A 17,186-nucleotide genomic window follows, 5' to 3' on the forward strand; every position below is an offset into this window, starting at 1 on the left:
ATCTCTTCTTTTAATAAAATGTGCCAAAACACAGTTGAGAGATTAATGGAAACAACCAGAATATTGTGTGGATTACTTTGCTTAAGCCTCAACTTTCACGCCTCCCATTGTGCCATGTAATAATGAGCGAATGAAAGGGAAACAAATAAGCATGTCTGAAGTGCTGCCAGAGGAATTGCCCAGTCCCTCAAGGAAACGCTTAGCAAGCTTCAGTGCTCTTCCCATTAGCCTGAAGTAAATATCAATTACAGCACACGCTCTCTGTCTGCCTCTTCTCTGTGCTGTGTTCTGGCATGGCCGTGCGTTTGAAGTGCACTAAGTGCTGGGTTTCTTTATTAACCCACATTCAGCGCTGGCCCTGTGCTCAGCGCCCAGAATAAATCAGCTGGATGGCCCATTTTTAAACGATGTGTGGAGAACAAACCTGAAAATCCACATCTCCCACTTTTGCCTCATTTAATCCAAATGTGTCATTGTTGCCTGTGTTTAGTGTTTGGTCCGCCAGACACAGACGTTCACTACAAAAAATATTGCCCACCAAACACCATCAGTAATAACCCCAGCATTGTCCACCACACGCCAAAATGTTCTAACCAAACACCATTCCTGTCTACCAAAGACCAACTCTGTTCACCGAACATTAGCATTGTCATGAAAACACCAAATTTGACAACCAGATACCAGTAGTGACAGCCATGCACCAGCATTCCCCATCAAACGCAGGCATTCTCCACCAACATGGTCCTTCAAACGCCACTATTCTCCAACAGACACTAACATTGTCCTTCAAACGCCACTATTCTCCAACAGACACTAACATTGTCCTTCAAACGCCACTATTCTCCAACAGACAGTAATATTGTCCTTCAAACGCCACTATTCTCCAACAGACAGTAATATTGTCCTTCAAACGCCACTATTCTCCAACAGACACTAACATTGTCCTTCAAACGCCACTATTCTCCAACAGACACTAACATTGTCCTTCAAACGCCACTATTCTCCAACAGACACTAACATTGTCCGTCAAATTCCACTATTCTCCAACAGACAGTAATATTGTCCTTCAAACGCCACTATTCTCCAACAGACAGTAATATTGTCCTTCAAACGCCACTATTCTCCAACAGACACTAATATTGTCCTTCAAACGCCACTATTCTCCAACAGACACTAATATTGTCCTTCAAACGCCACTATTCTCCAACAGACACTAACATTGTCCTTCAAACGCCACTATTCTCCAACAGACACTAATATTGTCCTTCAAACGCCACTATTCTCCAACAGACACTAACATTGTCCTTCAAACGCCACTATTCTCCAACAGACACTAACATTGTCCTTCAAACGCCACTATTCTCCAACAGACACTAACATTGTCCTTCAAACGCCACTATTCTCCAACAGACAGTAATATTGTCCTTCAAACGCCACTATTCTCCAACAGACACTAATATTGTCCTTCAAACGCCACTATTCTCCAACAGACACTAACATTGTCCTTCAAACGCCACTATTCTCCAACAGACAGTAATATTGTCCTTCAAACGCCACTATTCTCCAACAGACACTAACATTGTCCTTCAAACGCCACTATTCTCCAACAGACAGTAATATTGTCCTTCAAACGCCACTATTCTCCAACAGACAGTAATATTGTCCTTCAAACGCCACTATTCTCCAACAGACACTAATATTGTCCTTCAAACGCCACTATTCTCCAACAGACACTAACATTGTCCTCCAAATACCAGTACTCCCCAGCAAACACCATCAGTGTCCTCCAAACACCAGTATTCTCCAACAAACCCCAACATTGTCCTCCAAATACCAGTACTCCCCAGCAAACACCATCAGTGTCCTCCAAACACTAGCATTCCCCATCAAACGCCAGCATTGTCCTACAAACACCAGTATTCTCCAGCAAACATCAACATTGTCTTCCAGATGCCAGCATTGTCCAGCAAACATCAGAATGCTCCTCATCACACCAGCACATACTAGTATTCCAACATTGGCAGCTTTAGTTTATTCCACAGAAGCGCACAACCCAAATGAGTGAGTTAATTATAGATGTCCCACAGCCAAACACAGGTATGGTACAGTGGGCTGGCAGGCTTTGCGCCTCTGCAATGCTGTAGATGTTGCTGAATGTCAGCCGCTGTCGTGGTAAATCTGCACACTGGTAATTTTGCTCTACACGCTGTAATTAATTACTGCAACACTTCAGACGGTCATGGCAGAGATATCTTTAAAATCTATTCTGGTTTAAGTTAAAGAGGCATAGGCAAAATGTTTTTAGTTAAAGCAGGAAAAATTCTTGATATATTGTTTTTCGTTTTTTTAAAGCATGTTCCTTATTTGTTTGTTTGAAGGTTTCGGAGGCTTCGGGAGCCCAAGCACCAATCAGTAAGTCCCGCTTACTATATCTCACACAGAGGACCCTTTGACATGGCCTGGCGCATTGTTGTTTATCTGAGCAGACTAGAAATATGTAGACTGTTGAACAGTTGCTGTTATCAGTATTACCTTAATCTCACTGTTCTCTACTGAGCACTCTTCCATTCAGCGTGGGAAATGTGTTTACTTATGCTGAATTCGTGCGGTACTAATTAGAAGATTACAAAGAACACTGTTATGCCAGCATAATTGACCATCAATGTTCTACACAAAGATGGTTCTTCAAGGGTTCTTTAGGAAAGACGGTGGTTCTATATTGAACCATGAACACTCAAAGAACTATTTGTGTGCCTAAATGTTTTTTTGCATTGTGAAACAATTCTTCAGATCAACAGAGAATGTGTTGTATATGGTTCTATGCAGCACCAAAAAGGGTTCTCCTGTTGTTAGTGTCACACTTGTAACCCTTATTGGTGCTTTCTAGAACCATTTTTTAAAAAGGGTTCTATATATATCCATATACAGTCTGAAGAACCATTTCATTTGATTGCTATTTGATTGTTCTATATAAAACTATTGACAATACTGAAGAATGCTTGAAAAATCATCTTTTCTTAAGAGTGTACTGTGTTGAAGCTTTACTGAATGCTGATAAAATCCCATTCAGCTCATTTTTAGCCAAAATAGCTATATTTTTATGATTCATTTCTTCGTAGTGGCTCATTCTTTGTTGTTTCCGATCTGCCTTGAGGCAGAGTTACACTACCTGACTTTCACACTGATTTTAGCCCCATTTTGGCTGACTGAGTCTGTACTAGAGCCAACTAGTCTGCAGATTCTTAAACTAGTTACAGACTCAGCCAGACTCAGTTCTTGGGTCAGTCAGAGTTGACAGAGTCGAGTAGTATGAGGGGACGCAGACTCTGATTTTTGGCCTCCTGATCGCGTTTCAGACCAGTCTGAGTTTATCAAACACGTTTGATTTTATCAACCCAACTGAGCGAAATCTCGTGTGAACTGGTCAGTGACTCAGTCTGAACAGACTCCGGCAAGAGCCACTGAAAGCTGAGAGGGCTAAAGAAGAAAATACAGCAAGTAAACATAGAAAAATGGTGAAAAAAGTCACTCACATATGGAGCGAAGCTTTTTAATGAGCTTAATTTAAGGTACAAACTCAGTCAAGTTTATGTACATTTAAAACTCTAAAAAAAATACCACACTGATCACATCTTTAACTCCATGATCTCCGCTTAAATATGTTTACCTGCAGCTTCTTTACTGTGTCAGTGCAAACGGCTGACAAAACGGCAGCGGCCGTTCCTCCTTTGTTTGCAAGGGTTCACTCAAGTTCAGTGAGTTTGTGAGTTTGGTTCAGCACCTGCTTAAAAGTTGAGTAGTGTGTGATCCTCAATATTTCAGCTGCCCTAAAAGTGCATAAAAGCTGTTCTGATAGTGTGAGACGCCCAGTCTTTTATAATCTGTTTCAATCTGTTCTCAGTCCAGCTCACTAGTGTAGCATTTTAAACTGGAAACTCCATGTTACGTCCATTTGATTGAATAGGATTTTTGACAGCCTGCCCATCCTAGCAACAGTTGCTGTGAAAGAATGCGTTTGTGGGTGGAGCATGTGTGGGATAACAGTCCGTCAGTAATGCCAAAAAAACAATGACACGGACATTGAATTACTACCTCTACTAAAATAGAAAGCAGAAAAAAATTATATTTGTAAATGCATTTGATTCAAACTTTTATATTTTTTCCTATTTTTTCTTCCAGGTCTAGTAATCAAACCTTTGGTGGCTGGAGAGGTTAGCGATTGGACAACCTGCCAGTGTTCTCACCCTCGATCATCACACCTCTTTGGCTTATAGGAAAGGGAAGGTTGGCGTGAACTGACAGCGTGTTTAATCAGAATGACGGTGTGCGGGACTGCTTAAAGATTAAAGGAACAGCTAATACTGCTCACATTTTATGAAAGCACTGCAAAATGATATCGTGGCAAGTGAAGTCATCTCAAATCACTTTATATATCTTACATTTCTCATTGGAAGTGAATATTATATTGTGATAATACTATGTATATTACAATTATTCAACTTTTATTAAAAGAGATTTTTCATGTTTTAAGAAATTTCATCTGGTGAAATTATTGCATTGGCAGATGCTTATTTTAAGCAGTCTTTGGGGAAGCAAGCAAAATTATAGGCCAATGGAACAAGAATTTCACCAGATGAAAATACTTAAAAAGTAAAATGGCAAGAAATAGCTTATATAATTTTTTAGAATATTCTTAAAATTAAAAATAAACTATAATATTCTTAAACTTGTGATGAGAAATATATTTAAAAGATATTTGATCATTTCTCTCTCCGTTGTATCATTTTGCAGTGAGTGAATAGGCACTGATTAGCATGTTATGTTTGCTGTATTATCCAGAGAATAAACATTCCCTTCTGCAGTTTTGGTGGTCAGTAGTTGGTTTTGGTCAAGCTGTCGATGCTTCTGCTTCAAGATATAACATAGTAAAGGAGTCAGATTCCTCTTTTCTCTCTGGGATTCATCTTTTCTTTTTGTCTTTTTGAATACATTAAATCCCAAAGCATTTCACAGAAAAATAATGAGGGTTCCGTGAAAGTCTTTTTCAGTAAATATGTCCAGCGTGAAGAAATAATTGGAGATTCTTTCTGTTCCAAATGTTTACAGTTTTCTGCTTCAATATAACAAAATAGATGAGCTCAGTTTTTTTTTTCATTGGGAAATATATTTTAAACATGAAAATACAAGCAAATAAACTTGGCTGATATCAGTCTCGCTTTGCAGTTTTGATTATTTGTTTATTAATGACTTCTCATGTTTCTCTTTTTCCTTTTTTGTTTTTTAACAAATGAATTTGGAACTGTAAGTCTAATATTATATTAACTGTAGTCAACATAACAGATGTAGGCAACAAGATAAGCAGAAATGACTCTAAGCTCTGTTGTATAGATATTAAATTTTATGAATGCTTATTATGGGCTACTTTAATATCAGTGCCTGTGAGGAACGCTTGCGTTCTCTGAGCCATTTATTTTCCAAATGCCAGCCAGGCTGTGATGGAGTATGTCATTGTCACCCAGGTCCTTATCTCGCTCTTCTTACTGCAGTGGAATGGGGAGCTGCTGGCAAACAGCGCTAACAGGAATGTTCCGGTCACTCCATGTGACCCGCAGAGACTTCATATCTCCACTTCATTCTCTGTCTGGACTGCACCACCTTCTGCACTTTATACAGCTAATACTGTGGCTGGTTTGTTGTTTTTGTCGTTCATTATCACGAGCTAGGTTCACATCTGCAAATTCTTATACATATTTTGTCATATTGAATAAAAAGGACTTGACAGAAACCAAGAAGTTTGAAGAAAATAGTCAAACACTGCAAGAAAGATGTAATGGATAAATTTTTTGCTGGTAAAAAGATAACACAATAAAAAGATTACGATGGAAGTGCATTTAACATGAGAACAAATACGAAAAAAAAAAAGTCTTTAGGTATTTCCATTTTATGGTTGAAGCTGCCAGATCCTGTTTATGAGGAGCTTGGCCACTTCCTATTTCCCCCATTATGTTAAAAACTGGACTGCTAATCAGCAGAGGGCACCCCCATACGAGTCCTCAATGAATGGGTGTAAAAGGAGCTCAATGGCTAAAAACAGGAAGTTAAAATAGTTTCAAATCACTTGCCCAGAATGTTTCTTTAATTTAAGAAAGTAGAAAGATGTATTTTACTGAAAAGCTAAAAAAAACATCTATATATTTCCTTTTTTCTACAGAAAAGGTGCTTTGGGCACCAGAACGCTGGCATTATTGCTACCGAGTGCTGATTGATTGGCGAGCGGAGCAGCTCATTGGCTGTTCGCATTCACTGTTGTCATTGACATACATAAGGCTCTATTTTAAACTCCTATAGCTCGAGTTTAAAAGCTCTTAAGAATATAACAGCGATGTTAAAATGTTTTCTGGTATTTCAATGTTCATGAATTTATTGTACTCATTTACATTAAACATGTTAAAGCATTTATAAACTATGATTTTGCTCAAATGCTCTATCTTAACCCATTCATTTTGGACTTGCTCGGGAACGCCGTCTAGCGTTTGAGAAACTCTGAAGACATTGCAGAGTTGTAACAGAGCCGGTTTATGAGGAGCCTGGCCGCTTCCTATTCCTCCCGTTATATCAAAACCAGGATGGCTAACCAGCAGAGGGTGCCTGCGAGTGAGGCCTCAATGAATGGGAGTGAATGGAGCTCAAAGGCTAAAAAAGAAAAGTTAAAATAGTTTCTAATCACTCGCCCAGAACGTTTCTTTAATTTTATAAAGTAGAAGGATGTATTTCACTAAAAAACGAAGAAATATCACCAATATACACTCACCGGCCACTTGTTGTTGCTTGTTAACACAAATAGCTAATCAGCCAATCACACGGACACAACTCAATGCATGTAGGCATGTAGAGGTGGTCCAGACAACTTGCTGAAGTGCAGACCGAGCATCAGAACGGGGAAGAAATGGGATTTAAGGGACTTTGAATGTGGCGTGGTTGTTGATGCCAGACGGGCTGGTCTGAGTATTTCAGAAACTGCTGATCTACTGGGATTTTCACGCACAACCATCTCTAGGGTTTACAGAGAATGGTCCAAAAAAGGAAACATCCAGTGAGCGGTCAGTTGTGTAGAGGAAAATGCCTTGTTGATGTGAGAGGTCAGAGGAGAATGGGCAGACTGGTTCCAGATGATAGAAAGGCAACAGGAACTCAAATAACCAACCAAAATCTCTGAGGAACGTTTCCAACACCTTGTTGAAAGTATGACACGAAGAATTAAGGCAGTTCTGAAGGCAAAAGGGCGTCCAACCTTTTACTAGCAATGTACCTAATAAAGTGGCCGGTGAGTGTATTTCCTTATTTTCTACAGCAAACGGGTTTTTTGGGCAGCAGGAGGCGGGGCTTTACTGCTAGAGCGGGATGATTGATTGGCAAGCGGAACAGCTCATTGGCTGTTCATGCTCACCGACGTCATGGGCCAACACGAGGCGCCGTTTTAAACTCCAATAACTCGAGTTTAAAAGCTTTTAAAAATATAACAGTGGTGTTAAAATGTTTCATTCTGTTCTGTGTTCAGGAAATTATTGCATTAATTTACATTAAAAATGTTTAATATCAACCCATTCGTTTTGGGCTCACTCGGGAGCGCCCTCTAGCGTTTGAGAAAAGTGGAAGACATTGCAGAGTAGGAGTTCTCCTCTCTACAAGTTCTCTGGCAGCTAACGTAGAAAACAGGGAAGGAGCAGCGGGTAGCAGTGCACAGCTGAACACAGAGGCTTCGATATCGGGTCGTTGTGTTTCTCGGTGTTGTGTCTCTGCACGCTTACTACACAAAATACAGCCATACAATTAAGAAATGCAACAAAACAGCAACGGAAAGAACATGTAAAGTTTTTTTCTGAATGTTCAACCATCTCCTAAGACTGAACTGTGCAGGTGTGTCTGCAGATTTCGTTGAGAAACTGAAAGTAAGTCCCCTGAAAATAACGGACGCTGCAATAAAGGTAAAGAGTGACACACTGAACTAGCGGTCAGCGGCTCTTTTACTGCCCTGTTGTGGCTCCACAGCCGAATCAGACTTTTAGGTAAAAATAAAATGATTCTCCTTTGCAGTAAAATAAAGCTCTGCTGATCGTTCAAACACAGTTTTAACAATAAATGGCCTTTAACACTGGAGTTAATGCATAACTGCTGAGCCTGAAGATTGGCGCGCTGTCTGCTGGTCACCATAGCAACAGAGTCAAGTCTCGCCTAGCTAGTAGCTAACGAACCGACAAAGAGAGGCGAACATCGATATTTTGGAGACGAATGAACATATTTGCGTTTGTAATCGCTCCATTTGGTTTCCCGATACGTTTAATCTGCAACGAGAAACTGTGAAACACTAAAAAGTCGCGAGGCTGAGGTCAGCTTCTCGTTTGAATTCTCCCGTTCCACCTTAAATGATGAAGCAGTTAACTACATTCTGGCTCCTCAGGCACCGTTTAAGGTGGAACGGCAAAATTGAACAAGAAGCTGACTTCAGTCGAAAATTGAGATATTTTACAAGAAACTTCTACTTTTGCGAAAAAACGTCCCCTACTGGGGATTCGAGATAAGAGGCTACGGCGAGCAAAGTAAGTTGGCGTTTTCGTTTATATAGTATTTTTAGCCTGTATTAGCTCATTAGCACACACTGAGACATATTCACAGCCAAGATGGTAAAATGGACATGAAATGTGGCTCTCAAGGTTGTTTGATTTTGTTGAAAGGACAAAATTTGGCTCTTCTTAACAACTGGGTTGCTGAACACTCAAACATGATTTAATACAGTTGTATGTGTAAGTGTGTGCGCTCCTGGTCCAATTCCATGTTGTAGTTGGTTGATCTAAGTGTAAATAAGTTAACATATTCTGCTTATCCTCTGTTTTACATATTAAGGGGGATAGAAGCACACAATTAGGCTGTTGTAAAGGTTATGGCACATTTTATAGTGTATGTTTTAAACTGTGCACAAAAATGTGCAGAAAATGCTAACTAAGTGAATTCTCTGTAGAAGATGCGCTAACGTGTTTTGACTTTGGCTTTAGCTACTGAACAGACCCACTGGAGCAGTGATGTGGAGCACTCCACGCATCATTCAGTTTTATTCAGATGAATCTGAAGGATGTTGTTTGACCTTCTGAGGTTGTGTCCTTCAGGATGTCCTTTTCAGACAGAGCTCCATCAAATCCAGCACAGACCCTCCAACAGCTTTCCAGCAGAGCTTTGTGTGAGTGCTTTTGTGTTTTGATGTTTTTCTTCTTCGCTGCTGGTTTTCACTCATTCTAAGGCCTTTCCTTTATCACAGTACAGATGTTTTTGCAGGATTGCCTTGATTAACTCTCACTTTTGACACACTGTATGTTGAGTGTGATGAGAAGGTCAGATCAGCGAGGGTTTTAGTGTTATTACATCTAAACTTTCTATATAAGATCTCGCTCAGATGAATGTATTAGCCTGGTCACATATACTCCAGGCTTAAAACACTGTCCAAAGGGCTGGAGAGTAAAGAGTGGACACTTTATATGGACCAAAGCATTGGGACACACCTCTTAATCACTGAATTCAGGTGTTTCATTCAGTCTCGTTGCCCCAAGTGTATGAAAAACAAGCACCTAACTATGCAGACTGTCTTTACAAACATTTGTGAAGGAGAGCTCACTGAATTGGAGTGTGGTGCTGTAATAGGATGCCACCGCTGCAACACGTCAGTTTGCGAAATTTATTCACTTCTCCATTTTCCGTGATCAACTGTGAGTACTGAATGTTTTAGGAACCACAGCAACTCAGCCACAAAGTGTCCGACCACGTAAAGTTACAGAGCGGCTTGCTGAGTGCTGAGGCGCGTAGTGCACCAGGAGCTTCATAGCATGGGTTTCCATGGCCGAGCAGCTGCACACAAGCCTTACGTTACCAAGCATTAGATGGAGTGGTGTAAAACACGCCGCCACTGGACAGGAGATATTAAAGCAGATATATTGTGACAATGACACATTAAACCTACTGGAGCTTTTTTGAATCCCGTCCTAAACCCTTAGGCATTAATATGGAGTTGGTCCCGCTTTGCAGCTATAACAGCTTCCACTCTTCTGGGAATCTTTCTGCAAGATTTTGGAGAGTGTGTATTGGGATTTTTGCCCATTCATCCAGAACAGCATTTGAGAGGGCCTGGCTCACAGTCTCTGTTCTAGTTCATACCAAAGGTGTTTGATGGGGTTGAGGTCAGGGTTCTGTGTGGACCGGTTAAGTTTTTCCACACCAAACTCACCCAGCCAGGCCTTTATGGACCTTGCTTTATGCACTGAGGCTCAGTCGTGCTGGAAGAGAAAAGGGTCTTCCCCAAACTGTTCACACAAAGTTGGAAGCACAGAATTGTCCAAAAAGTCTTGGTCTGCTGAGCTATTAAGATTTCCCTTCACTACAACTAAGGGGCCTATAGACCAACCCCTGAAAAAATAACTCCATAGTATTATCCTTCCTCCACCAAACTTTCCAGTTGGCACAATGCAGTCAGATTGGGAATGTTTTCCTGGCATTTACCAAACCCAGGCTCATCCAGCAAACTGCCAAACACCAGAATTCAATAATTAGGAGGTGTGAGATATATATATCACAAGCTGCTGAAGTGAATGAGTTATCATTAGTGTCAAAGGAGACCTTTTCAGTTTCATTCTCTGATCTCTGAGTTTGAGTCCCTTTTTTGGGCTGCATGCTGTGAAGATAAGCCTATCTAGGCTTTGATGTATATCAGTTTGCTGATTTAGATTGCTGAAGCCTACGGCTGCATACATCCACAGTCTTATCTGCTTCAAAGCACACAGTTAAAAGCCATTTTTGTTTCAGATGCATGCCCAGTGAAAAAGTACGCTGCAGTGTGCTATACGGTGCAGTCTGTATGTAATTGGATGCAACGTGATAGTTTTTATGGCTTTGAACTGCCACACATTGGATGAAAGGGAGTTAAAGGTGAACTTCACTGTCTTCAAACTAATCTCTATCTGATGCATCCATACCGTGTGATTGATTACCATGGAAAAATAAAGTCAGCACGGTTCCCTGAACTTAGTATAAGAACAGAAAAGCCACTGGCTTATATTAGATGTCAGTGGACAGCTGCTTTATCAGCTGCCCAATTAGCTTCTAAGTGACTTTAGAGTTCATTGTTTTTGTTAGCATACTGTACAATGGGGTTGTTACAGTTTTGACAGGTTTGTTTTGTGTTTTGTTTTTATTTTGGTTTCCAGCTTAGTTTTAGTTAGTGGTATGAACAGTAGTACACTGTAATGGTAAACATTGGCAGTTATGGAACAGTTAATTTCAATAGGATGATCTGCTTGGTTGAGAAACTTTCTAGAAATAGTTTTTCACAGCATCTGTATTTTCTACTGAGCACAAGTTGTAGTGACAGCTTTGCAGTGAACTGTTTGCACGGTTCTGCTTTTAGTGTGGCCAGATGCTGAATTCTTTTATTAAACATTACTGTGAAACACATACAGTTGTGTGCAATAGTTTGCACACCCCTGGTTAAGTGACGTGTTGTTGCAGACCCTCTACAGAGAACAGACTAAAATATGAGATTATTTCTGCCAATTATAGTGCATAATATTTATTAATTTACTATGGAGCCCCTGATGTGGTGGGGTTTTTTTTTTTTTGGTAAAAATCTGGTGCACCCCAGATACTATCAAAACCACAATGTGTATATATATATTTTTTTTCTCACCACATAGTATCTGGTGCACACCACATAGTATCTGATGCTCACTACAGAGTATCTGGTGCTCACTGCTCACCACAGAGTATCTGGTGCTCTCTACATAGTATCTGGTGCTCTCTACATAGTATCTGGTGCTCACCTGATGGTATCTAGTGCTCACCTGATGGTATCTAGTGCTCACCACATAGTATTGGGTGCTCAATTAATAGTAGTGGGTGCTCACTACATAGTATCAGATATTAATGGATGCTCACCACATAGTATCTGGTGCTAACCTGATAGTATCTGATGCTCACTTTATAGGATCGGGTGCTCACCACATGGTATCTGGTCTGCCTCACCAAACTTATAACCTGCCCTCAGTCTGCTATGCTCTTTTATATGACCTCCCATATACTGCCTTGTGTTTTTGTTTGTATTATTGTGCTCTTGTTGTCTGTGTTAAGTGTGTTATCTATGTACTTTGAATTGTAAGCCTCTTTGGGTGCTTGATAAAGCGCTATATAAAAATAAAGAATTATTAATTATTATTATTATTATTATAGTATCTGGTGCTCACTGCTCACCTCATAGTATCGGGTGCTCACTACAGAGTATCGGGTGCTCACCTGATGTTATCTAGTGCTCAACTGATAGTATTGGGTGCTCAATTAATAGTAGTGGGTGCTCACCACATAGTATCAGATATTAATGGATGCTCACCACATAGTATCTGGTAATAGTATATGGTAGTATCTGGTGCTCACCACATAGTATTGTGTCACCACATAGTACCTGGGGCTCACCACATAGTATCTGATAGCATCTGGTGCACATCACATAGTATTGTGTGTAGAACCTTGTGCGCACCAGATTTTTACCTGAAAATACACCACGTCCCTTCAGGGGCTCCATAATTTTTGGACAGGCCACGTTTTTGTGTTTCGTTTTTTCTCAATGTGTTAAATTCAGGAAGAAAACAGTAAGTGTGTTAAAATGGGCAAATTTCGAGGTATCTAAGTCAGGTTAAAAACCACTGAAGTTTCCCTTTAACACCAGACCGATATGCCTGGACACTGGTTTGCATGGATGGTAATCTGCTGTAAATGTGGACTGCAGAGCCTTTGGGCAGGAAACCTTTCCTGTGTTTGACACACACAGTCTGTGACAGGAGCTCGCTACTGCTGACCCACCTCCCTTAATCCCTCCATCCTTCACCTCCCTCCACATCTCCGCAAATCCCTCCCGGATGATAATCTGTCCGAAGCTGGAAGGTTTCAGTAAAATGAGATAAAGCGTCAGTGATGTTTTATTAATGGAGGTCAGGGCCGCTTCTGTCGGCCAGGATGTTCCAGCGGCCTTGAGCAGACGTGGCTATGCCTTTTACTGAATTTTTTATCAAGCTGGAAGGGATTTGCAACACGTGCCAGATGTTGCCACAGCGAGTCTCTCCTGGTCTCGGTCTCGAGTTTTATTTATACATTATAATTACGTGTAAAATTGTTAGACATTCTAACTGTGTAAGATCAGTAGACAGGAGTGATGCGCATGTTTAGCTTTGACACGCAAATTTATAGCATCTGAACTTCTAACATTGAAGTCAGTGTGAAGGGAAGTCTGAAATTTTTGAAAAACACAGTTTTAGCTTGCATGTAGCAATATTCATATTTTGACCTTCTAATTAAGAGAGTTCAGTGACGTTGAGCAGAAAAATGTTCATATAGTAAATATATTGACGTTGTTGTTTACAACAGGGTTCAACTTTTGGAAATGCCGAACAGAAATGACTCTGAAGTGAGCAAGGATGGCTTTATAAATCAAAACGCTGTCACCTCACAGCAAGAAGGGCCTGGGTTCGATATACCGGCCGGGCGACCAGGGTCCTTTCTATAGTTTGCATGTTCTCCACATGTCTGCGTGGGTTTCCTCCGGTTTCCTCCCACAGTCCAAAGACATGCAGTCAGACTAATTGGACGTGCTAAATTGCCCTTGGTGTGTGGGTGTGTGTGTGAATGTATATGCCTGTCTCTCTGCCCTACGATGGACTGGTGACCTGTCCAGGGTGTATCCTGCCTTCCATCCAGTGACTGCTGTGACAGGCTCCAGCTCCCCTCGTGACCCAGAAGGATAAGCGGTTTAGAAGGCGTGTGTGTGTTTGTGTTGGTGTTAGTTTAACAAAAAAAATTCCCCTCCAAATGTGTTCGAGACTTTGTCATTTCAGCTATATACAAGTACAGAGTAGCCGCGTTTACATGAAGCCTAATAATCTGTTAATAATCCGACTAGATAACTATAATCAGAATAGAATACGTCCATGTGTACACCTTAATTAGAATGGACTAGTCTGGTTGAGACCATTTAGAATACAATTTCTGTCTGATTGAATGAGGTGGGTAATCCTTAAATGATCCATTAAATAGCAGAATAATAACCATGTAAACGCCTGTATCTGATTACATTCCCAATCAGAATGTGTAAGTACATTCTGCATGTGCGTCGCTTCATAGTGAAAGTTTACAACGTTCAACATGGTGGGAGCAGAAACTCTTCTGCAGAGGAGACGAAGTTTGTGTTTTCACTTTAAAAGATGGTGGTAGGATGAATGTCCATCTTATGTGTCTCTTAACACAACTTCCTCTTTCTGAGACACAAGTGTAAAACAATACAATAAACGCAGTGCAGACAATACAGTACAATAAATAGAAAAGACTTACAATAAATACAAACACACAGGCAGTACATGGTACAGAGAAGATGTAGATTGTGTAAAGCAAGATGTAACATACTGTGACAGATTAGCAGACTAGCAGCTAGCCTAGCATATACACTCACCCACCACTTTATTAGGTACACCTGTTCAATTGCTTGTTAACACAAATAGCTAATCAGCAAATCACACGGCCACAACTCAGTGCATTTAAGCATGTAGAGGTGGTCAAGACAACCTGCTGAAGTGCAGACCGAGCATCAGAACGGGGAAGAAAGGGGATTTAAGTGACTTTGAACGTGGCGTGGTTGTTGGTGCCAGACTGGCTGGTCTGAGTATTTCAGAAACTGCTGATCTGCTGGGATTTTCACGTGCAACCATCTCTAGGGTTTACAGAGAACGGTCCGAAAAAGAGGAAACATCCAGTGAGCGGTCAGTTGTGTGGACGAAAATGCCTTGTTGATGTGAGAGGTCAGAGGAGAATGGGCAGACTGGTTCCAGATGATAGAAAGGCAACAGGAACTCAAATAACCAACCAGAACCTCTGAGGAACGTTTCCAACACCCTGTTGAAAGTGTGCCCCGAAGAATTAAAGCAGTTCTGGAGGCAAATGGGGGTCCAACCTTTTACTAGCAAGGTACCTAATAAAGTGGCCAGTGAATGTATGAACATAGCAGTCACTGAGGTAGCAGAACAAAAGCAATGGAGAGCAGTATTTGGTTGATACAGTATTCCAGCAGCTGATATTGCTAAAGAAATGTCAGATATGAGTTATATTAAGCATTTGAAGTGCAATGATTATATTTAAGTACTGTGTCACAGACAGTCTTATGGAAAGAAACTGATTCACAGTCTGGCTGTGAAGCTGTGAGGGCCAGTGGTGGATGATCTGGCCAGACGTGTTCGGTGTCTGAAGTTTACTTTCCTTAGTTTTAGCACTGGAGCCACAAGGCTAATGTAGCGAACAAGTAATAAAAGCTTATGTCACCAATTAGCATCACAGCTAAAACAACACACACTCGCCTCAAACTGTCTGGAGTTGTTCAGTATCTCTAACAGACTCGATTATGTGCTTTCTGATGCTGTACGATTCATTGTTATCTATAGACATGGATTTAAGTGCATTAGCGTAGCAGTAGTAGCATCCTTCTTGATACTACACATATGGCCATTTTCATTCTTTATAATCATCAGGCTTGTATTTTCACTGTTACTTTAGTAATTCTCTTATTTCAGTGTTAGGTTTTGTTTGGAAACTAAAGGGTTCAGTTCTTGAACACAGTGGGGAAACTGTCCAATCCGGATTGTTTTCTGTGTGATATCTAGGTAGATACAGCCAATCAGAATCAGAATACTGTATTGATCCCAGAGGGAAATTGCAGTTATTACTGCAATTATTGGGACGTTGTGTAAAACATAAATAAAAACAGAATACGATGATTTGCAAATCCTTTCCAACCTATATTCAATTGAATACACTACAAAGACAAGATATTTAATGTTCAAACGGATAAACTTTATTGTTTTTTGCAAATATTAACTCATTTTGAATTTGTTGGGAATATATAAAAGAATTAAACACTCATTTAAAACAAAGAGAAATTTGCAATATGTACACGAGATTTAAATATAGTAAAGTGGCAGGGAGTGTGATAATAAATGTGAAACATACTGTATAAAGCAGTTAAGTTTTTGCACAAATTATTATTATTATTATTACACATATGAACAGCACAGTTTAGTATTGAGTTTTGCACAGATGAACCGTAGTATCACACATTGATGGATGACACATTATAGAGTTTGAAGGCTACAGGTAAGAATGACCTCCTGTGGCTCTCTGTGGTCATTTCAGCAGAATGAGTCTTGCACTGAATGAGCTCCTGTGTCTCATCACTGTGTTGTAGAGGGGGGGGGGGCATTGTGCATAATGTCCTGCAGCTTAATGTCCTCCTCTCTAACACTGCCGTCAGCGAGTCCAGCTCCACACCAACAAAATCACCGGCCTTGCGAATCAGTTTGTTGAGTCTGTCGGCGTCTGCAAGCTCTCCTATTGGTTAGGACTTCAGGAGCTGCACTGAAGGCCTTACATGATAGATTAAATACCAACATTATCAAGAAGCGACAGGGGAATCAGGGGATCTCACTTTGATTTACAATTTGGCAAGAAAATTTTTCGCTCTAGGTCTTCTGGGAAGTTCTAGATACAGTAGGTTGCTTCTTGAATCCTCTTTAATCCTTTTCAATCCTGTCTGGTCGTTTCAAATACAGCTTTTCCCATTTCTAGCTGACTTTGGTCTGTATGTTCTCTTTATTATTGTCCATCTTTGCATGGACGTTTTGAGTTTGTGGCTTTTGTCCAGGCTGGTGGATTTTTGTGCCTACTAAGTCATAAAGGCCTGACTGGATAGGCCTTGGACTTAGCAGCCTGATCAGATTTCAACACCTCCAACATTAACTCCTGGTGCATCCTGGTAAGACAAATCCACTTTATACACATAAGTAGATTATAAATAAATTTTCTTTTAAAAAGTTATTAAAGCAAAATTTGGTGAGCCTCATATAGATGTTATTGGGCTATTGTTAATTTTTTGGCCTTAAATTATTGATTCTTTTATTGTTGAGTATTAGATTTATTCTTGAGTTTTGTTTGTTTTTGTCTTGTTTATACAAGATGATTTTAAAGATGTTTTATTTATTTATTTATTTATTTTAATTGCTCTTGTGTAGAACCCAGGAATAGTGGCAACCACTCTGTGGAACCTAATGGGGATCCAAATA

At 40.3% G+C, this 17,186-nt stretch overlaps 1 protein-coding gene across 1 annotated transcript in view; it reads left to right on the forward strand.

Moving 5' to 3' along the window:
• nup214 (nucleoporin 214) overlaps positions 1 to 5,209 on the forward strand; it is an 83,379-nt gene extending 78,170 nt beyond the window's left edge. The window contains exons 33-34 of the mRNA XM_017702901.2: positions 2,379 to 2,412; positions 4,180 to 5,209. Of these exons, the coding sequence (XP_017558390.2) occupies positions 2,379 to 2,412; positions 4,180 to 4,216 (71 nt within the window). The 3' untranslated portion in view covers positions 4,217 to 5,209. The remainder of the gene's footprint in view (positions 1 to 2,378; positions 2,413 to 4,179) is intronic.
• Positions 5,210 to 17,186: the final 11,977 nt, after the last annotated feature.

This window comes from Pygocentrus nattereri, chromosome 23 (assembly GCF_015220715.1).
Source record: "Pygocentrus nattereri isolate fPygNat1 chromosome 23, fPygNat1.pri, whole genome shotgun sequence".
In the NCBI taxonomy this organism is placed as follows: Eukaryota; Metazoa; Chordata; class Actinopteri; order Characiformes; family Serrasalmidae; genus Pygocentrus; species Pygocentrus nattereri.